This window comes from Calonectris borealis, chromosome 1 (genome assembly GCF_964195595.1).
Source record: "Calonectris borealis chromosome 1, bCalBor7.hap1.2, whole genome shotgun sequence".
Classification (NCBI taxonomy): Eukaryota; Metazoa; Chordata; class Aves; order Procellariiformes; family Procellariidae; genus Calonectris; species Calonectris borealis.
Window position 1 is genome coordinate 188,146,539 of NC_134312.1, and position 22,445 is coordinate 188,168,983.

Below are 22,445 nucleotides of genomic sequence, written 5' to 3' on the forward strand. Positions count from 1 at the left end.
CCATTCACTCTGCCATCTTGTAAGTGTCTGTCAGTGACACTACTGAAAGCTAACCTCGCGTGCATGCGCAAGGATTGCAAACAAAGCAGTGGATATGCAGGTATACACATCTACACATGTAGAAATGTAGAAATCACTTTTTCACCTGCTTTCATCACCTTTTAAAAAATGCGTTGTGCAACAGCAGTGTCACTGTACAAAAACGTTTGCGCACTAATTGCCGTTGTAGTGAGTACATTTGTCTTAGGTACCTGACTCAAATAACGACAGGTCTCTGCAGTAGCTGAGGATTGGAAAGGTGTGCTAAGAGATGTGTCTTGATCTCCTGCTGCCACCTGCTGGGGTTTGCATCGTGCACCCTCGAAGACCGAAGAGCCATCCCCGCGGTGCAAAATGAACTCCCCGCTCATGGCTCCTGTGCGCGGCCACTCTGCTCGAAGAAAAGACCCTAAGAAACTAGTTTGTATACACAGTCTGTTAAGGTCATCTTTCTTACTTGTTGGACAAACACCCCTCATTGCTTTGAGATAGGTTTTTAAGAATAATTTTGCTACATGAGTCCAAATGAAGTATCGTCATTAGTGTGGGATCTGGATTTTTTTTTGCTTTGTAAATTTTTGATGTGTACCTGGAGAGAGAGTAATGATCGCTTTCTCTAAAAGAGGCTTTTTTTACTGATTGAGAAAATACTTTTAATTATTTCCCAACTTTTCCATTTAGCAAAAAATGGGTAGAGCATAAGGAAGAGACTGGGCAGTCGGCCTTTCTTTTTTTCCTTTGTCATCAACAAATATTTGGGGTTTTTCAATGAGTTGGAGTATGTTGATATTTGCGCTTAGTGGAACTGTAGATACAGAAAATACACGGGTTCCAGTAACTCCAGTTCAATATATGAGAAGAGGATTAAATTGCACAAACTAAAGCAATTATGAATTTAATGTGAGGATTCTTAAACTGTGGTCTGTGGTTGCCATGGCAATCTACTGAAGTAGTCCTGATTAATATTTAAACAAACAAGCAGGCAAACGGCTCTTTAAAAAATGAAACAAATTACTGGTGTTTATTATAAAGAGTAAAGGAGGGTGATATTAGTGAGCTGTCTTGTGTCAAAGCTTATACTACTGGTATCATAGCTTTGCTTGTCTTTTTTTAATTTCTCTTCCTAGCCTTAATATTTGAATGTATTAGAAAATTCTCTGGCACGTACTGAGCTCTCTTCTAAAAACGAGGCCATAATAAAATGCTTAAAGCTTTGCAAAATGGCATGAAAACCAGCAGCTTGGGGCTTTGATGGGGTCTGAATAAGGCTTGGGAGTTTCCCAGCCCAAGCAATATGAAAAGCCAAGAGCTTTTAGCTCAGGTGGAAGATGTGTGAGATAACGGTGATGTACGGACCCGCGCAGTGGCTGTGTCCCACCGCCCCGGGGAGCCCCTGGTGCACAGCGGCCACCCGCACGGCTCGCTGTCTGTGGCGGCAGCGAGCTCCCAGGGCAGAAAGGCTGCCCGCGTCCCCACTCCTCCGCAGTCATGTGAGAAACATAACAGCGCACAGATTTTTAGACCAGCTGCATCTGATACTCGGGGTACGTCGGGCATATCTCAAGTGCCCCGTTTTGAGACAGGAGCGGTGGATCATCTCCGCTAGCTGATCCGTGGGTGGGTGCTACTGCTGTAGGTCTGCCGTAGGCTCAGCATCGCCTTCCAAGAGGCGCTGGGAGCTTCGTTTTGGCAGCCCGTGGAGCATCCATCTAGCTAGTACCTGCCTCTCCGCACCCCCGGCAGGGCTGCGCAGGGCCTGCCTGGGAGCCGTCACCCCTGGGGCTCGGCTGCTCCCTGCCGCATCCCTGGGGCGTGCGCCGGGCCTTACACCCGGGCTGCTCTAACCCCTGTTGGTGCCTGGGGGCTGAAGTCTATCACAGAGCCATTATCGCACAGGTTAGTGCCGACCAGCCAACCTTGCCGTCTGCCGGGTTGTTTTTATGAACTGAGGTGATGTGATTGAGCAGATCGTGAGACGTCATGTAGGAACCGTGGTAATTGCCTGCCTGTATAATTTGAATTTTTGTTTCCTTTCAGATATACTTGAAAGAAATTTTAAGAGAAATAGGCATCTACAACGTGAAGGGGACCCACAAAAACACGTGGGAGCTGAAGCCGGAATACAGACACTACCAAGGAGAAGACAAGAGTGATTAACAAAAGCGTTTACGAAGCAAGAGAGAATTAGAGTGATTGCACTGAGGGAACTGTGGTGGGTTTACAGACAGGACTGAACACAGCGCAATTCTGCAAGGTTCAAGTTAAATTAAGGCAGCCAATACTTTGTAATTTTCCATAGCTTCATTTTTTTTCCAAGAAATATTTCTTGTATGTTTCTATAAGTGTTTTGTCTTTTGACAGGAAAAAAATATTTATAGAATAAACTTGTATTAGATTTATCTTTATTAGAAATCTTTTGAGTTCTGATCTTACCTTTTCCTGGTAGCTTTGTGGCTTTTCCAAGCCTCGATGACATGGAAGGAAAACATGTCCTAGAGGAACCCATAACTTTGTAGTTTTGCATTCCAGTAGAACCAGGTTAATACCCTCACTTCTGCTGGGATCTGTCAGGGCTTCGTCTGGAAGGCTGCAAAGGTACGCAACCCTTTGTGCAGTGTTTGGGTGGAACGGACATGATGCTCCTTTTGGGATCAGGCTTTAGGAAAAACAGCCACAACCGCGGTGCTCATCATAGTCCTTAGACTCCGTGGGAACAAATCAACACAGTTAAAAACCCGTAAGGCGATGGCTGTTTGATAGACAGGTCAGTGGGAAGACGACAATCCCCTCCAGGTGATTATTGAGAAAAAAAATGAAATGTCTGTTTAGGTAGATCAAGGAATAGATTTATCTTTTGTTTGTTTTTTATTATGTTACCTATATTTTACGTTTAAGCATATCAATAAAGGCGTTATTTTAATTTGTATCATGCAATGTTCTTCATTATTGACTGAACACGTGTTGTGATTTAGGTAACGTATGTATGAAGGTTTTTTCCAAACCATGTTTTTATTGCTGGCTTTGGCACGGGGTTTCTGTGTGTTTTGGGGAAGATTGCTTAATGTATCTGTGTCTCTGTTCCCCCATTTTTTAAATGCACATTGCAAGGGTTGTCCATTCAGCATCCTTCTTGGGAGGGGGCAGGGAGGGAGATGGGATGGGACTATTTAATTATATTCTCAAAGCTTCTATGTTAAAAAAAGAGCAAAGAAAACAGAGTGGAAAACAACTCATTAATATACCTGTAAATGAAGCAGAAGGTGAGGTTTTACAGCACAGCTTTCACATTCCCTCAGGTCCTTCAGATGTGTGCATCACTTCTGCACACACTAATAAAATAATAGGTCTGTGTGAAAAGCAAACATTCCATTATCAGTCCACTTGGAAGCAATGAAAGGTTCAGAGGGGGGTCAAATGCCTTCGGAGGTTTGTAAAACAACTCTGACCTCGTATGCATAAGTCACATATTTTAATTTCGCTCAATTCATTTTTTCTAGAATTGTTTGTGTAAGTATCTCTCTACGGATGTGCTTCCTGCTGGTGCCTAGCTTCCTGTGGCATGAAGTGTCCAGTTCCTAGGAGGTGGACTATAGGAGGTGGACTACCGAGAGTGAAGAGCAGATCATGTTCCAGGGATGTGTGTGTTGACTCCTGTCTCCTCAGGCTCTATGAGCAGGACCCAGCTTGCTAACGGCTGCGGGGAATATCTGAGGATGCCGAGAGTAACACTGGAAGTCAGCCTCCTTGTCTTGCTACAGTACATGATGTGCTCCCCAGCAATAGCCAGAGCCTGCACCCATCGCTGTCCTCCTCGTGCTGTTCGAGTCCTCCGGAGACTTGCGTTCACAACCATGCAGGATGAGAACCCTTGCTTGTCATGAGCTGGGCTCCTCTGTTGGATTCGTGTCCTGTTTGAGCAGCTAAGGTACCTAGAAAGTCTAGGTCAGCTTCTCCTTTGTGTTGCTCCTCACGTGATCTTCTAAAACCATGCAGAGGAATGCTATGCAATCCTGATTTAGTAGTGTTGTAATTCAGTGCCACAGGTAAAAATGACCATGCTGTTTCAGAGGGAAAAGGTTATCTTTAGTGGGATCCCCAGCAGGATACCCAGCTTAGCAGGAAAGTATTTTGGATCTGCTTCTATTTTCGGTTTTATGCGAGTTCACTGCTTCACAATTTGTCTTCAGTTGAGAGGGACATAATAGTCAGCATGAAATGCCAGAAGATCTAAGTAAAGTAGGTATTTTATTGATCTGCAGAGTGCCTTTGAACAGGGTAAATAATAGGCTCTACTTTCAGTAATGGAAAGTGTAAAGAGCATGCCATTTTTTATGCGTTTTATGTTTTTTACAAAAAAATTATTCCTATGGGCATCGTTAGAAACATGGAGTTTTCAACCAACGAGGAACAGAAAGGTTGAGGAAAGCCAAGGTCCCCTGTTTCGCTTGCAGCCTTCTCTGGAGCAGTGCCAGTTTTCAAGGTTAAAGGGGAACACGACAATGAGAAACCATTTCAGAAAACAACTGGGAAACATTACACCAGGATAAACTACGAAAAGACTTCCAGCGGACAGTCTAGAAGCCAGGCAGCTCGTGAAGCATTTTTTTCCTGTTTCCTGCATGATTTTGAAGGCTTTCTAGCTTGTTAGTGTGCAACTGGAATTTTAGCCCCAAGAGCAGCCACAAAATCCACGTGGCATGAGAGAAGGGCACAAGGAGCCCGCAGGGGCGCTGACCAAGAGGATGAAAGATGCTCTCCTGTGCTGACACCAAGACCTGTGCTGTGCATTCAAGGACTCTGCTGCCTCCTGCCTGGTGGGAGCGCACAGTAAAGACGGAGATGGAGTTAGGTGCCATTGGCAGGTCATCATCCAGCCTGCAGCCAAGCCACAGGATCTTGCAGCACAAACCACCCTGGAGACAGAAGCAGCAGGGTAGACACACTGCTGCGGACCCCACATTCTCCCTTCTGCAATAACTCAAGGTACTGCAGGACCAGTCTAACTTCATGCGAGGCTGCGATAGTGATTTAGCGTTTGGAGCAACCTCACTGGGATCCAGCATGTAATAACCAGCAAAAACTCTCCAGCTCCGCTCTGCTTGTTCTGCAAGGGGACCTTACACAAGTGCAGTTAGCAGGATTGCCATCTGCCGAAAGAGAAGAGGAGGCGGCTCGTAGGCGTTCAAGTCTGATTCCCTGGCCCCACATTTGGATTAATTTAAATTCTGAACTCACATCAGTGATGAACACCGATTCCCTGCTGGGCTTCCCATGTGCTGCTGTCTCTGCTCGTTGCTGAACTCAGCTTGTGCAGATGTTCATGACTATCGGTGGTCGAAACATTCGTCCACAAGCGGGTCCCATAGGCACGAGCAGAGTATCAATGTGCTAAATGCCATTAAATGAGATCAAAAGCATGTCTACTCTCTAGCATTACTTCTCCCGAATGACCAATTCTTTGAGTCATCAGAAATTTTATACTCTGTAAGCCCAGCTGGTACCAGCATGGGCCTGAGCTGATGCAAGGCGGCAGCGATGCAGCTGCCCCAGCAGAGACATCCCTGGGGCCATGGGCTGGGAATGGGTGAGAAGGTGCGAGTTGGAGGCTGCCACTGCTACGTGGAGAAGGGGGGTGGATTTGAACCCAGCATGGGACAGGCTGGTCCCAGTGCTGCCCTGCTTCCCTCCCCGCCAGCTCACAGCTCTAAACATCTGCCTGCCTCCTCCGCAGCCCTGCCTACAGCCAGCCCGGAGGCTGCTGGCGGGACAGGCAGGACTGCACGAGGAATGGGAGCAGAAACTACCAAGCGTGACTATTAGCTGTGGACCAGCAAAAAGTAACGTGGCTACAAGACCCCTGCTGCCGACACCACATCTTTGACACGAAGCTCGTAGTGGGATCGGTGCTCACTAGCTGCTTTGATCCCAGTGGATGCTCCCTAGAAGTCAGCCACGCTTTGAGTCAGCTACATATTGTCTTCACCAGCTGCTTGGAGTTGCCTCCAGCTGAACGTACCTTTTGCATGTGTCAGCTATGCCCACCCACGTTCACGTCAGTGTTGCCAGGATGGCATTTTTCATTAGTCACGGTATTTATTGACACCTAACAAATCGTTTTTCTCGCTAATGCAGTATATCAGGGCTGAGCTGCTGCTCCAGGCTCAGCTGGAAGATAGGTCTGCTTCCCGAGCTTTTCAAAGAGCTGTGGCTGGGTACAACCTGCCCCATTTCTCATACCGGTGGCAGGACTGGAGGACTTTCGCTTGGCTCTCCTAACCAAGACTGTGGGGTCAGCCTTTCTCTGGGAGTGTTTAATCATTTGCACAAGGATGACAAACTCCAACAGAAAAGATCAAAAAAGGCCCTTTCCAGAAGAGCTCAGCACCCGGTGCTACAGCAGCTGTCTTAGGGTTCTCATCTCTTGTCTGGCTCAAGCAGGTCAAACTCTTCCACCTTCAGCTCTCATCAAACACAAAAATTTTTGAGTTCATCGCATTTTGGAATAGGGAATTGGTAAATATCTTTGGATGGGGAGCACAGGGCACCCACAAGCCAGAGGGGTCAATGAACGAGGATCGCTTCAGCTAACCACACCTAGAGCTTGCCTGATGAGCGGGATTTGAGCATGAGCAGCTGAACTTACAGCAACCCTGTTCTTCCCAGCTCAGAAAATCTCAGCACGAGGAGCTGCTTGGTACTGGTCGTACTGGTCTTAGGAGTGGCTCAGCCAAGATGTGTTCTTTGGAGGAGTGGAGCCAGCTGAGAGGGGCATTCTGCTTCTGACGGTGTCACACAGGAGTTTGGGCTTTTGCAGCTGACGTGTTTGCAATTATAGGCAAATAAATGGGAGAAGGGGGAAGCTGCAGTATTTGGCTTTCGATCTTGAAAGGAAGGGAACGACTGTTTCTTTTCACCTCTACTCCATTAACTAGTTTTACCTCTGGAGCTCGTTCTTGAGAGTGGGATTTCCACGGGGACCTGAGCACGCCCAGGAGGCAGGGAAGGCTTTCAGCAGCTGCGAGACAGGTAACCAAGTACCAAGGACCCGAGGAAGAGGCAAGGGCAAAGCCTTGATTAAAAGCAACAAGGAAACAATAGAGCCCTTCCTCAGCTGCCTGGGTCTATGGCTGCACCCATCCAGCTGCCCCCACCAGTCTGTGGTGGGAGGGTTGGCGCCCTGGGCTTCACACGTCTAATTTAAGGTCGTCTTTTTTTTTTTTCCCCCCAGAGAGGCTCACATAAAACCCAGCGTGGATTCCTGAAAAGCCTCCCTCCAGCGCCCGGCCAAGCCCAGCTCTGGGAAGAGGCCATTTATACTCCAGCACTGGGAGAGGCTGCAAACAGCAAGGGCTGCGTCCATGCAGGGTCCGCCAGCCCAGGCACCCCCAGCCACGGGATTTTCCTCCTGCTGCCTGGCCCGCAATAAGCAAGGTGGCCATGAACACAAAACCCTTCTTCTTGTGGGCGGCTGCTATCTTGCCTGTTTGGCTTAAAAATCAGGTGGGTTTATGAGGGTCAAAGCACTCTTAGCCCCACCACAACAGGTGAACTGGATGGCACGTGCTGCCAGGAGGCAGCCACTGGGCTGAGGCAGCCAAAGCGGATGGGTGAAGGGCTACGCTAGCCCCCTTAAACACCTTTTTATGGGCAGCTTGACCAAGCACCCGCAGCTGCAGGCAGTTTTATGGCTGCAGCCCGCAGCAACCTCACAGCTGCAGGAGGCAGAGAAATCATCCCTCCCTGCCTCGACTGGAGAGACCGAGGGTGCCCAGCCCAGGTGCAGACACAGCTGTAGGTAGAGATGAACCTCAGCCCTTGAACCAGACTATTCCAGTAGCAACAGTGGGGTTTTGCTAGCTGAGCATCCATGGTGAGCAGGGAGGACGCAGCCAGCTTCACATGGCCTTTTCTCGACTGCTCTATTACAAAGAATTTGGGAAGCTAATTCTTAAATCCTCTCTGGACATTCAATTTTTTGGACATTCCCTATAAAAATCAAACAGCTGCATTGCTTTGGCAGGGCTGCCAGCATGCCCTCACCTTGCTGAGAATGGGAGGAAAGGGGCTGCTCTCCAAAATGCTAGCAGTGCTCCCTCCCGCCGCTGCTGGTGGCAGACAGGGAGGTGAACCCAAGCTGTTGGCTCCCAGGGTAACAAGAGGGCTGTGGAGAAACAACTGCTCATCATTTTTCTCACCGTGCTCAGCCACTGCCTCGTTTGCGAGGTTGGTATCACACACTAAAATAGTCTAAAAAGGCCTCTTAGCATCAGTTTAAACGTGTTTTGGCTCCTTTCTGCCAGAAGTGGAAGGTGATGAATGCAGCTCTAATGGCTCAAAACACCCAGCAGCTACACGCATCCTCCACAACACCCTGCCATGCTCCTGCATAACACACTTCCAAGGTTACCAGCATTTGCTGGCACCAAGAAAAGCTCCCCCAGGCCCCCAACCCTGGCCACAGCCACTTGGCTGTGATCTTTGCACAACAGCTTCCAGCTGCGGTTTCAACCAAAAGCCAGCCAAGGCACAGGGACCACAAACCAGCACGGTTGCACTCCTGGCAATGGATTTTGGGCTGTTTATGGCAAAGACTTTCAGACTCGGCTAGGATTTTTTTTCCTCCTACCGAGACATTTATCTCCAAGCTAAATGAACACAGTGTTTAACTGCTGCTCTCCCGCTGTGGGCTAGCAGGTGATGTGGAGATTTACTTGCCGGCTGGTGCAGGGCAAAACACCCCAGTTTACAACGGCAGCCACATTCCAGGGAAGCGGCTGCAGAGCTAAAGCGCAGCTGGAGGTCCATGGGAGAGGAGGGAGGCATCTTGCAGCAGCATGTGAGAAAGCAGAGGTATCTTGATGCAGACAATATTGCTGTTTAATAAAAGCATCCTCCCTAGACGGCTGTTGCTGAAAATGCTGCCAGGACTGCAGCGGGCTGGCCTGAGCCAGCTCAACAGTCGGAGTCTTGCTAAGGGAAGGAAGCAAGTTGCAGGTTTTTTTTCTATATCTTTAAAAATAATCTAATTTTACTTCTCTGACAACAACCATGTCCTAAACTTACGGTAAGTCCCTCCTGGCCTTGAACTAAACCATGTGGAAAAAAGAAAACCAAACTAAACCCAACTCTGTTCCATACATTCACCCAATTTAAAATCTTCCCTTTGCAGGTTCTTCGCCAAACCTGAGGGCTGCATAAGGCTCCAGGACCATCATCCACCTCGGTTCCAGCATCCACCCCCTGCCCATGCTGAGTGGACAAAGCCAAGGCATGGAGCCAGGCTGGCTCAGCTGGGTACCCACGAGGGGGCAATGGGGGTATGCAGCTCTCCCTGGCCCCACCAGCGCCCCTCCCAGCACACCAGGTGTTCCCTCCACTGCATGAACATCCCTAAGCCTGCATCCTTTCTCCTCAAAGCAGGCAGCCAAGGAGCAACAAGCTGCTGCAGCAGCGTTTGGATGTGGACAGCACAGTCACTGGCCCGCCAGAGGGTTAGGGTTTTGCCAGCGCTTGGCTGAACCCCTGCACACAGGCTATGGGCTGGAGACCCTGCGGGGATGCTTTGAGAGGGCAAAAGAGTGGATTTGTAGACAGGTCAAGACCCAGCTGGGGCAGCAAAACTGTGAAACAAAGAGCAGGCATTGAAGGGGACAAGTGGGGTGGGAGGGCAAAAGGCCAAGGGGACCGTGGCACATGTGCCCAGCTGCTTCCTCCAGCCCCAAGATCTCACTCCCTTAACCACAAAAGTACGAAACTAAGAAGGCAGGAGAGTTTTTTCCCCGTCTTTATAATCAGCCTTCCCTCCACTGCCAGCAGCTGGCTTGTGGTGGGTGCAGGAGCAGCCTCCTGGCCCCGCACAGGGCTGAGACCCAAGCCAGCAGAGGAAAGGTTTCTACCCAGCTGCTTAACCCGCTCCGTGAGGCTCACGGGAAAAGCTATTTGGATCCTTCCCAGCTCCACAGCCCTTCCAGCCACAGAAAATATCTTCCCAGGAATGTGAGATACAAGCCTGATAAGCACATGTTTTAAAACAAGATGGGGATAGGTTTTAAAGCTGTCCTTCTGTTCAGGCTGTGTTTAAGCAGCACCAGGGTAATCTGTTATGATGGGGGATTTTCATCAATTTAGTAAGTCCAAAGCTGTAGCATTACACAGTATGAAGCCTTGTCTTCTCAAATCACTTTAGCTTTGCAGCCCCAGAAAACAGCTGCTTGAAGTGAAGAGGGGCCAAAAGAGGAGGAACTGGGTTACGAGGAAATACACTGACTTCATTTCCAACTCAGTTGTGTCACCGACTGTTAACAAGTGCATTTACCAGCCACGGGCCTCCCACTTAACGGCATGTAGCAACTCCCAACGCAAGGAGCTGCATCCCGACTTTCCCTCGCCCAGCTGCCTCAGCAGCATGGCTGAGACCGCTCCTTGTCACTGCCACCGTCCTTCCCTGCCATCAAGTGTGGTTTAACCTCTCCTCCCCGGTGCCTAGGAGGCTTGACACTGCAGAGCAGCAAGACTTGCCCTTTTCCCTGAGAAACTGAAGGCAGCAAGGCATTTTTGGGAAGCGCGGTGCAGCCAGCAGCAAAACCACTTCTCTTGCAGCTCGCTGGAGTGACGAACAGAACAAAATCCTGCATCTCAAGAGCCTTTGAACTGACACTTTCCTACAACAGGCTGAAGGGAGACTTCCCATCAGAGGCTCCGCCATGCAGAAAAGCATATGAGACTGACAGGAGCATGTCACACACTAGTCAGGCACGTTTGCACACACCAATTAAACATCCCAATTAGCCTGGAGTATAGACAGGATGGCATGCAATTTGCCCTAAGCCATTCAACCCACAGCAAGGCTGTACTGCTCATCATGCTTTTAAGCACCTGCTCTTCAAAGCAGCACCTCATCATTTGTACACAGCTGCCACACAGCAATTTGCTCCAGGTGTGCCCAGGGTTCCAAGCCTCAGCATAACTAGCCAAGCAGCCAGGCAGGGGGAAGAACCGTTTTCACTCTCACATCTCAGCTCCACTCAGTTTAAATGCTTTGACTCACTGGAAGTGGGAGCCAGGGCTATTAGGAGCTGCACAGCCAGAGCAGGGGCTGCATGGCCACACAAGCACTGCCCTGCCCACACTGAACTTACTCCACTGAGAAGCAAAAGTCTCAAACTAAGCAAGTGCTTACTCCCCCCTTCCTTTAAGGCTCCCAGTTTTTAACAAAGATGCAACAGGAAGGGTAAGATAGCATCCTCACCTGGCCCCATTAAACAAATCCTCTGCAAGAAAAGCAAGAGCTGGCAGTTATTTTATTTAGGCTTTGAACCTGCCTCCCTGCCTTTCAGCCCCATTGGGTGAAGGTAGAGGAGCAATAATTTACATTGCTCAGATTACACCAAAACTGTACCACAGCCAGAAGCGCAGCTGGCCCCAAGACCCTTTCTTGGGAGAGCTAAAAAAAAAGATATGTAAATGAAGTTCCCACAGAACTAAAATAGGGTGTGTTTAAACCAGACAGGAACCTCCGAGATAACTAGGGCACACTCCACTCCCACCTCCACAGACAGTATCTCACTCCTCCCATCCCGCTGCCGCATCTATCTCACCCCTGCAGAAACCTGCCTCTACCTCAGTCCTTCAGCACCAGGGGCCAAAACCTGACAGAAGACAGCCAAGATGCCAAAACTCTGCTGAAGCAGAGGCCTCACAGACCAACAGCTAGCAAGTGGGTCAGTCATGCCCTCCCCTTTCAGGCCTTAACCTCCTATACCCGGAACAGTTAATGACTTAGAGTCCAAGGCAACATCCCTGGTCAGGCACACACAATCGTGTTGTCAGCAGCAACATAAACCCCCTTGCCCCCGCTGAGGCTCTGTGAAGGAATCTGTATTCCTTTATTCAATCCAGACTGCCACGAGGTCAGGCAGGTAGAAAGCGCAAGGAACCCATTACTGTTGCATCTCAGCAAGAACCAGAGAAGCAATGGCCGTTTGCTCCAGGTCTGTCAAATAGATGCATTTCCTAACAAGGAACACAGCAGGAACCAAAGTTATAATACTCGGGTAAGTCTCATGCCCAGACACGCACCTGCTTTGTGATAAGCCTAGGATAGGGCTAGGCCATTCTGACATTTCTCTCCTCAAGGAGAAAGCAAGTACAGAAAAACCCGAAATCCTGTAACTTGACTGAGTTCTAGTTAATCTGCTCCTGAATACCTGTCAAATACAGAGGAGCTAGTACCACAGTCAGGCTGTGTTGGAAAACCTAGTAATTTCACCCCCTCCCCACAATGTTCCCACTACCTGGGCTCAGAGACTGCTGGTGTTACGACTACTGCTCCATCCATCCTCCTCCCTTTATCTTGAAGTCATACTGCAACTGAGGGCAGACTCGATATCCTTGTCTGACAAAGCAGCTCAGCCAGCACTCAGCTTGAGTAGCACATACTCCATTCTGTTGGGGTTTTTTAATTAATTTTGGTATCTTCCAGAGATAGAAGTCTCTGTGCAATCGTGAAAGATGAAGAAGGTCCGCTCGACTACGATGACATTTCTTGAGCTTTGCCTTATTCCCCTCAGCCTGCTCTTGTACTCCAATGCCACAGGTAGAAACTACATGAGGTCTGTCTGGAGACAGTCAAGTTGTAGCACGCTAGGGCCAGGCTGTACTACTGACAGCACCAAGTCCTCGGACAAACATCTTGCTGCAAACCCCTCAGAAACACTAGACCAAAAGGCATCACCTATGGGTTTAAATGAGTTTTATTTTAGACAACCTACATGACAGATGTTTTGTTTTTTCTTTTTTTTTAAAACAATGCCTCCACTCCAAATCAGGGTCAAAATAACTGAATAAAGCTCAAGATGACATCAGTCCAGTTGTTAGACATTGCCAATTCCTGGTGTTGTGCCGATGAAGAAGAAACAGCAGCCAGCTATGAAGACAGGTGATCCAAAACCATACTGTTTGATTTGTTACTGAAACAAGAGTAGCAAGTGTTAGTTCAAGGTCATGACAATCAGGGTAAGTTTGTGTAACTTATTTGTGTATTCCCTAATTCAATCCGAGCTGCCACAGTCAGGCAGGCAGAAAGTGCAAGGAAGTTATTTTTGCATCTTAGTGCAAACCAGAGAGCAACAGGACAAGTGCTCATGGTCTATCAGAGGATGCTGAGCTTTTCTACGATCATACAGAGCAACTGGCATCAGCTGCTGAGCAAGTCAGGCAAGATACTCATTCACACCCTTTTTGCTCGACACACCAAGTTTCAGATTTCCTCTCAAATAAGAGCATGTCCTAAACAAGTACTAAAGCTTACAATGTACATGCTGTCTCTTACAAGAGCTGTACCAAGAAGCTGGAACAGTTTTCTGCCCCCTGGAACACCCTGCTAGTATTCTTTTACCCCATCTTGAAGGGGATGGGGTTATCCGAATGACACATCCAAAAGGTCTGCCCAAGTAGGGGAGATGCACACAAGCTTCTGCTCAGAGGAGGTACCTTTCAGGTGACTGCCTATTCTGGGGTCCAGGACAGACATCACCCTTCAGTCAAGCTGCAGGAGACTGTGTGTCTGGGCCAATAAAAGTGTTCCTCTAGTTAGACTACTGCTCCACACTAGAAGTTGGTTCATCTTTACATGACTTGCATACCAGAAAGCCTGTAAGAGGCTTTACAGATAAATTTAGCTGGCTATAAACAGGCTTCATAAGTCTGCAATCAGTGGGCAAAGCAATTGGTGATCCCACACTGCTAGTCTACAGTGAATTCCACAGCTCTCAGAATAAGCCAAAAAATGCAAGTGTTGGGATCCAAATACTGTTTCATTGCAACTACATTCCAACCCGGAGTAACTAAAGAGAAAGCAGACTGCAGGAGCTGCCTGAGCTCAGGCAATTGGAGATTCCAGATAGAATAAGGTTAAGTATTCGGTCAACTACTACCATGTTCCCAAATTTAGGGCAATATTTAAACAGATAGTTCTTGCATAACAAAATAAGGGCATGAGACTAAGTGAAAGAAGATGAAACGTGATCATATAAGGTACTTCAGAATTAACCCCCACAAGAGGGATCCAAAGTAGAAGTGCTCCATTTCAGAGGACATTGTCTTTAATCTAATAGTTTAAAACCATTACCAACTACACACATCTCACCAAGGCAACTCCTTCTGCATTTCTTAGCCATTAAGTCACAATGAATCATTGCAGTGAAACTACATCTCCTTTGAGTATGACTCATTAGTATACAAGGGAAGTTTCAGACACTTTGTAGAATATGAAGCAGCAATTAGGCCGTGCTCACATGAACTTTAGGTTTTTAAACTGGCAGTTACTGCTCAACTTTAACAGGGATACGACAGAACAAGTGATGCACTGAAAGAGCTAATCATGTAGTTAGGCGCATTCATCCAATTCAAGTCAGTACTTACACATTTCTCAATTTCTAAGCCGTCCTTAAAGAAAATCATATATGGGGTCACACCATCCTCACGGAAATCCAGGAGAGCCACCATACCATCTGGATTCATGTTCTCTCCTACAAAGAACTTCAGAGAAATGTGTTACTGAGACATTTAATGAGCTACTACCAGGGAAAGTGCCTTTTATACAAGAAAGCTGTAACATCTACTAGTTCAGTTTAGACATGTCCCTGCCCAGCTGCAGGGATTTTGCTTTCTGCAGCTTGTCCATTTTAGTACCACATAACTTTACCACGCTGCTGTGAACAGCAGAGTAAGACACAGCAGGGGCCAAAGTGATCCATCTTTCTGATGACTACAAATATAGTTATCTACAAGTGTTGCAAGCTGAAATGAGATCCCCAAACACCTAAGAGTCTTCCACTGTTTCTCCTCCCTGACCCTCAGAGTCCCTAATACTCTCAGAGAAGAGTAAGTTAGATGCCCTCACAACAAGAGCCCTCAAAACTCTCCACAAGCTAGTTCAGCAGATGAATCAATTGCAGCTTGTATCACTGCAATACTGCTGTAAGGAGACATAAGTTTCATTACCTGGTAGTTTTTGAAGTTAGCGAGGATGTGTTTGATTTGTTCAGCAGCCCCTGTCATGAAAGGCTTTACTCTCTCTGGCTTGTGTTCCTCAAGTCTGGCTTTGATTCTGGAAGGGAAAAAAGCTCTGAAAACATGTTCTAGCCTAATAACTTCACTGTGCAGCATCACATCATAGCAGAAAGAGTTACTTGCAGTCAAACTGTTTGATTTTGCTGCTTTTCCCCCTCTCCCTCTCAAAGCCCCCAAATTTTAATTTAATTTTGCTAGTGAGTTAGCAGAACAGTGCCTGCCACTCATATCAAACTCATTTTACTTCTAGTGTAGTGGTAGACAAAAATTAGCACGCCATTTCCACAGCATCAAGAATACTATCCATGAGTATCACAGAGAAAGTGTTTTCACCTTTAGTGCTAACCCACTAAACACTGAGCCACAAAAATTATACCTTGAATTAGCAAAAAGTTCCATTCACACACATTATATTTGGACATTTAAATTGTCAAGTTAGAAAAGCTTCCTGAAGCTTTCTTCACAAGCCCACCCCCTTCCCCATGAAGGTCTGGCATAGAGGAATCAGAAAGAAAACAGCAAAGTTACAAATAATATCCAAAGCACATGATTAGGTCCTCTACCTCAGCCAAGATAAACTTGGATATTCCAGTATCAATTTGTTAGAGCTCCAGTTTTGCCAAGTATTAAGACATTATTCAAGTTCACACCCAGTTTGGCACCTGTATCAGAACGAACACCTACTACCAATAAAGTTCAATACTGTTTTTAAAATCTCAGCAACCTAACAATTTTGCCGTCCCATTTAAAGAAAAAGCCAACCAACACTTACGCTTTCATGTAGTCCTTGATGTACTTCTTGTAGGATTCTTTTGTAAAGCTGGTTTCCTGAAGGTGGTGGTTTATTACTATATCAACACCAGTTATGACCGTGGCTTCTGTTCCATCTCCCTCAGGACCTTCAGCAGAGGCATTGCCACCAATTAGAGAGTCATCAATTTGACCCTCTGTCCTGGTGACCATCTAGATTTAGAGACATCAAAAAACTTAACGGCTCTGCAAAAATCTTAATGCTACCGCTCTTACACATCTATGACCTGACAGCAGGGCATGATTTCAGAGCCACACTTAAGTGCAAGGAATCTGACTGCAGCCCGAGCACAGATTTCTTAAGCCAGGCTCCTCTCCCGGTGCCTGACTAAAGCTTCGTTACACCGCCGGTGCTGTGCTCCAGCTCGGCTGACCCGGGCTCTCTCACACACCACTTGCAACAGTAGCCGGCCCTGCCCCGGCCACAGGCACCTGGCCGTGGTGGATCTCCCCCTCTCGGGCCCCTCGCAGGGAAGTCAGCCCCCTCTCCCCAAACCCTGCCTCTGTCACCGGCCCGGCAGGCCCGGCTCCACGCAGTGGCCGGGCCCTGAGTCACCGCAGCGAGGCCTGCCTCCCCCCACCCTCCCTGGGGGCGGGTGGGCCACTCACCTTCCCCTCCACTTCCAGGCACAGGCCGTTCGCCACCTCCCGGATCTTGTAGATGTCCGAGAACATCTCGTCCTCTGCGGGGGCACAGACACACACAGGCGGGCGCCGCCGCGTCAGCCTCCACCCTCCGCCTCCCCGCGCCGGCCCGCAGCCACCTTCCCCTCAGCGCCCTTCCGGGCCATGCTCCGCTCCGGCTTCCCGTCACCCCCACCCCAGGGCCCGGCGCTCCAGCCCGGACACCGCGGCCCCCCCCGCGTCCCGTCATCGTCCCCGTCCCCCCTCCCCCCCCCCCCCCGTGGCCGTCCGCACTGCACATGCGCGGCACCGCCAGGCCCAGCGGCCGGGCCCAGGCCGCGGCCAGCCGCTTCCCCCGACCGAGCAACCGCCCGCCCGCCCCTCCCGACCCCGGTCCCCTCCCCCGCGCCGCACCACCGCCCTTACGGCTGATGCAGTCCCGGTAGATGATCATGGCGGCGGCGGCGCGGGTCTCTGCGCAGCGACCCGAGAGCGGGCGGGAGCGAGGCGGAAAGGGCCGAGTCAGCGCCTGCCGGAGCTCATATAGCGGGCACGTCCCGGCGCGTCATCGCGCACGCGCGCCCTCCTCCCTCCCTCCCTCCCTCCTCCCACCGCCCCCGCCCCTCGCGGCGCCCCCGCGCGGCCGTTGGGCGGGAGGCGGTTGGTGGCGGGGGCGGCCGTTACCGAGGCCGTTAGAGCGGCCTTTGGGGAGGGCGGGGGGAGGCTTCTGCAGCGCACACCGCCTCCCCGCACGCGCCAGTAGAGCGGTGCCGGCGGGAGGGCGGCGGTATGCCTGTGCTGACGAGGCAGGGGAAGCTGCGGTGGAAGTCCAGCCCTCTTTGCCCTCAGCCGAGGGCAGGGCGTGAGGACGGTCTGTCGCTGTGGTGGGCTTTGCTGTGCTTTGACTGGCAGATTTGCCAGCGGCCGTAGCCTTCTTCCTCTTGATTATTTTTTCACTGACCGGGGCATGAATCTTACTCTCCAGCTCTGTCACAAGCTCAGTTTTCAAGGAGAAGCGCTCCGAACCTTTCCCAGGCATTTCGAGGAAGCGCTGCTGCATGTCTCCCACCGCAGTCGGGGATGCCACGATGTCATTTGCTGTGCTCACTCCATTAACAGCCTGATAACGTGTGTATCGGCTGTCCTGACCGCCTCCGGCTGCTGCCTTCTCACCTACAGGGTGTCTCGCTACGGTCTCCATCATCTGTAATGACTACTGCAATGTGGGCTGTGCTCACTCGCTGCTGAGGAGCTCCTGACACCTTGTAAAGGCCGTGACATATATTCACTGTACTGAGTGCTGTGCCTTCTCCAAATGAATGATATTTTTTAATGGACAAATAATTAAGACGTTGTTAGACTCTTCCTGTTATTACTTCCTCAGATAAATCGAGTTGGGTATGTTCAGAGACACTGCTTTTGCGCTTGTAAAAGGACTGCTTGGGGCAGGTATATTTTTCTTATCTTTCCACAGATAAGTGAGATTAAGCCCAGCAGTCAGGGTTGAGATGAAAGGCAGGGGGACAGTAATACCTAGGCCTCTTTTTCTCCCCCTTGAACATACTTTCCTGCAGCAGCCTGTCACAGTTGAAATAAATGTAGACCTCCCTTGAACCCTGATTCTTAGGGGATATCGAGAAAATACCTTCAAAAGGCATGATGGGACCTAAAATGCTTAATGCTGCTAACGATCTCGGACTTGACAGAGACACCAGGGCATAGGTGTCTCCTATCCCTGTCCCTTACCCTCCTCAGGCAGTAAATTACTCATTGCTTGCTTTGTGCGTGCCAGAGAAGCTCGCGTTTTATCTCCTCCTCCCCTGCTATCCCTTCCTTTGCTCCAGATATCAGTGCCCTTTCTTCCTCATATGGTCTAGCTGCTTACATAATCTAGTTAAATTTATAAGTTCTCTGCTGTTTTTCACCTATTAGGCAACTGCTGCTATTTCAGACCTGAAGAAGGGGCTTCTGCCCAAAAGCTTATCTGTTTTTTCTCAGTGGCCTGATGAAAGATAGCCCCTCTTTTTACAAACCACAGTAGAAAAAGAGCAACTTGCATCTTTAGCAGTGGGTTGAGTGACGGGAACATTTGGCTCCTTCTCTGTAGTGTAATATGCAGCTAAAAACATCCAGTTAGTAGGTGTGCTTCAGTTTGGTTTTATTTTGAAGAGATTGTTCTAGAAAAATGAATATTTCTGTAGTAGTATTGAAACCTCTTACAAATTCAGCGGTTGACTCAATTTACTGGAGTCAGGGCAGAAACCTTTTGGCACAACCGCTAAGGCAGATGGGCCTTTGGGTTGCTTTGCCTGTAGGTCTATATTCAGAGTTGCAGCTGTGAAATGGAAGATATTATTTAAAAATGCGTCAGTTAAATAGGTCAAGGCTCCTGTGTGAACACCAGTTTGGTGTAGAGTTAAACTAAATCAAAATCAAGTTGAAAAAGCTTTAAATGAGACTAGGAGTGTTGACATGACAAGGTTTTGCATCCTTTTGAGTTGCTTTTAAAACTGATTTAAACTCAGACAACCCTGAATAAATTCCAGGACTAAGTTAGTGATATTTTAATTGTTGTAGGCTTTGCAAGAAGCACGTCACCGAGGTACCAGTGCTGAAAATTTCCTGTGATGCTATATAAACAGATAATTATGTCATGTGCTGATGAACTAGATTAGAAAATGCATTCTTTAATTTTTTTTCCCCCAGAAATCAGTGTCGTTTGAAGAAAACCTTAGTGTTCCTCACCTGCTTTCTGTGCAAGCAGCAGGCACCTCTTGTATCCAGCCAGGGTTGATACATTCCAGAATGGTAGGTTAAAAGATGGTCCCTCCGCAGCAGGGTCTTTTTAGGTGCCGACTGACATCTAAAATGATGTGACAGGTTTTCCTGACGGTGCACCTCATCTTTAGAGACATGTAAATCCACAAGGACTGATGGAAGTCCTGTGTTTTTATGGATGAGGCTTTTAATATCGTTTGAGGAGGATTTTCGAGGCAGGTGTCTGCAGAGTCTCACAAGAAGCCTTTCTCATGGAAGACACATCTCAGTTAGTCGTGAATTATTGCAGTTGTACTCACTTCCATCAAATATTAGCATCTGGATATGACTGTGCTCAACTAATTGTGTCTTGGATGAAAATGGCAGATGAGAGCTGATACTTTGCCATTCTTTCTCTAAGTAAACGGTACGTTTTCAGCCCATTGTGGCAACTTCCATTGAGCTGTATGAAAAGGGAGGAGATCCTGCCTGCAGCTAAGTCTCCTGTCAGGTGCAGGCAGTGGAAATAAATGAGAGGTGAGGCTGGAGGGAGAGAGGTGAGGCTGGGCTATGACATAAGGGATGGCACCAATGCATTCTTCTAACCTTTGTAAAAGGCTGTGAAAGTCACATAGTAGTGGTGATATTTTACATCATTTGCTGGATGCGGCAGAGAGGGTCCTAAAAAAAAAAATATATCCTGGTAGGGAGAAACTGGAAAATTGAACACTAAACAACTGAGCAAGACCTGGCACTGCGGAGAGGCTGGCAGGGCTGTCTGTGCCAGTGTCCCCTTCCCCAGCGCATCTCCTGGCACGAAGGCTCTTGCATTCGGAGAGAGGATGCATGACAAGCCCGTGATCAGCTTGTGTCTTCACAAATCTGACTGGAATTTAGGACTGAGACAGGAGCTGCGACTTTGTAGCCCCTCATTCCACCCACCCAGATGGAAACTGTAGCTCTAACCGGTTTTATTCAAGTTCTTTCGCCAGGGAGTTTCAGGGCAATAAAGATTTGATCTCTAGGTGCTAAACCTTCCTTTTAATTGGGAATTGACCTAAGAAAACCAGGCCATCAGTTTGACTCTTTCAGGTGTATTTAGGTTACGCAATATAGCCAGCCTTTCAGTCCCTGGCAATCCTTGGAGCCTTTTGGATCTTGAGCCAAATTTCATAATTTAGATCTACGTTGGCAGTGTACTAAGCCAGAATCCCAGATCCCAAGATTGGTACTTGAAAGAGTTGAGCTTTGATCGTCAGTGTAGCTTATTGGGTCTGATCTATTCACAAATAAATAGAATATGTTAGACTGGATTAGATAGATGAAGATATCCCAGACAAAGGCATCACTTTTTAGAATACAAGAAAGGTCTTCAGTTCAGCAACAACCCCTCCTGCACTCAGGAGAAAAGTAGGTGGTGTTACCCTGCCGTTTACAGCATTTACAATTCTTCCTGTTGCAGCTGGGTCCCTGAAAGTCCTCTGCATCATCCTTGGCTGTACACCCACAGCTCTGTTTTGCTTGATGGCTGGCTGCACTTCTTCAAACAGCAACGAAAAGCCTTTTCATCTGTGACATTACATGCACCAGTTCAGCTTACCTAAAACCCTGCCAGTGGGGATGTGCAAGGGTGTCAGGCTGCACTGCAAGTAGTGCGTTTTCAGGAAAAACAGGACTGGAATTGCTAAGATAAGAACTTTGAAGCAAGGTGCTGCCCAGAGCTGCAGCCACGTTTTAGACTTAGTGACCTTATAAACATCCATGTGACTAAAAGAACTATGGTAGAAAGGCCTGCTCCTGTCTTGGGTCTGCTGCCATTCAGTGTTTCACTAATATGATGAATGCTGGAACAGAGGATGCATTCATTAAGGTTGCAGCCAACATTAGGTTGGGAAGGACCACAAGTTTATTGGAGATTGAGACGAGAATGAAAAAATGATCTTGACACATTGGACAAATGGCCTGAATTGTTAGAAGGCACTTGGACAAGGCCAGTAGGTCAATGAGCAGTCAAACAAATTTACTAAAGGAAAATCTATCGAAGACTTTTAAACACAAAGATGCAACACGAGGTTCAGGCAAGCTCTGAGCCACACGCTGCTAGAAGCTGACAGGGTGTATGGGGAAGTCCTGCCTTATGCTGGCCCTGGTCCTCTGTTCTTCCCTAGGCTTCTGCTGCTGGCAAATGCCAGGGGACGCTGAGCTGATGCTGCACTCCATATGGCTGCTCTGATGTCATGCTCTTGAGTGCAGAGCAGAAATGATCAGCTACAGACACAGGACAGAGAACTGGGCAGCCATTCTGCAAAAAAGATCTGGGTTACTGGCGGATCATAGAATCGTTAAGGTTGGAAAAGACCTTTAAGATCATCGAGTCCAACCATTAACCGAGCACTGCGAAGTCCACCATGAAACCGTGTCCCTAAGCGCCATGTCTGCATGTCTTTTAAATACCTCCAGGCATGGTGACTCAACCACTTCCCTGGGCAGCCTGTTCCAATGCTTGACCACTCTTTCAGTAAAGAAATTTTTCCTAATATCATCTGCCTTACCTGTTTTAAGGAAAGCCCATGCCATATAGGAATATATAAGTGGTGATGTTACATGTAAGAAACTTCTGCTATCTTAAAGATGTGAGGGGCTGAGCTCTGTTCAGTGCTGCTAATACCTTCTGGAGCACTGACTCCAGCTTTAGCAACGCACTTTGAGAAAGTTACGGACTAATTGGCAAGGGTTCAGAAGAGCAGCAGCAGGAATGAGTAGAAGGAATATGAGTTGGTTTATTTTGCTGCAAGGGAGTTTTAGATTAGGAATTGGAAATGCTTTCTAGTACTGTCAATAGAGAAGCAAGGAACAGGCAGTCTACTAGTTTTCTGTCCCTGCAGGTTTTTGAGAATAGGCTAGAAACCTGCTCAGCTGAGATCAGAAAGCATGTTAGATCGACCATGAATGACACAGATAATAGCTGATCCTGCCCCATAACAGAGGGACAGACTGCTTCTAGGTCCTTTCTAGCATTATTCTGCATCACCCAGTGATTCTTAGATGAACTATGTGCTGTCATTTACACCTGTTTAGACTGGTTACACGATTGGGATGATAAAAATAATATCCTGGTATCCCTATTCAGAATGGAAAGAGGG

At 48.1% G+C, this 22,445-nt stretch overlaps 2 protein-coding genes, 1 long non-coding RNA gene and 2 other non-coding genes across 6 annotated transcripts in view; 2 read left to right on the top strand and 3 right to left on the bottom strand.

Annotated features, from left to right (window-relative positions):
• GTF2F2 (general transcription factor IIF subunit 2) overlaps positions 1–2,965 on the top strand; it is a 97,554-nt gene extending 94,589 nt beyond the window's left edge. For both annotated transcript variants that reach the window (XM_075139578.1, XM_075139576.1), the window contains one exon: positions 2,077–2,965. In XM_075139578.1, coding sequence (XP_074995679.1) covers positions 2,077–2,196 — 120 coding nt within the window. In that variant the 3' untranslated portion in view covers positions 2,197–2,965. The remainder of the gene's footprint in view (positions 1–2,076) is intronic.
• Positions 2,966–3,477: 512 nt separating this feature from the next.
• LOC142077660 (uncharacterized) lies at positions 3,478–12,897 on the top strand. The gene is made up of 2 exons (XR_012671957.1): positions 3,478–3,964; positions 7,268–12,897. It is a non-coding gene; the product is annotated as an uncharacterized LOC142077660 (long non-coding RNA).
• Positions 11,913–12,048, bottom strand: LOC142078114 (small nucleolar RNA SNORA31). Its single transcript, XR_012672124.1, has one exon. It is a non-coding gene; the product is annotated as a small nucleolar RNA SNORA31 (small nucleolar RNA).
• Positions 12,776–17,141, bottom strand: TPT1 (tumor protein, translationally-controlled 1). The gene is made up of 6 exons (XM_075139579.1): positions 16,972–17,141; positions 16,531–16,604; positions 15,884–16,074; positions 15,043–15,148; positions 14,461–14,577; positions 12,776–13,007 (listed from the first exon to the last, which is right to left on the bottom strand). Exons 1-6 carry the CDS (start codon positions 16,997–16,999, stop codon positions 13,005–13,007), a joined length of 519 nt encoding a protein of 172 aa, XP_074995680.1. The 5' UTR covers positions 17,000–17,141; the 3' UTR covers positions 12,776–13,004.
• On the bottom strand, positions 13,073–13,202 carry LOC142078113 (small nucleolar RNA SNORA31). The gene has a single exon (XR_012672123.1). It is a non-coding gene; the product is annotated as a small nucleolar RNA SNORA31 (small nucleolar RNA).
• Positions 17,142–22,445: the final 5,304 nt, after the last annotated feature.

What these genes read in the sequence shown, in the direction of transcription:
- TPT1 (XM_075139579.1), bottom strand. Translation starts at nt 16,999, where the DNA reads ATGATCATCTACCGGGACTGCATCAGCC. An exon ending in CTACCGGGACTGCATCAGCC is followed by an intron (nt 16,605 to 16,971) that starts GTAAGGGCGGTG and finishes GTGCCCCCGCAG; the next exon opens with AGGACGAGATGTTCTCGGAC. An exon ending in GCCTGGAAGTGGAGGGGAAG is followed by an intron (nt 16,075 to 16,530) that starts GTGAGTGGCCCA and finishes CTCTAAATCTAG; the next exon opens with ATGGTCACCAGGACAGAGGG.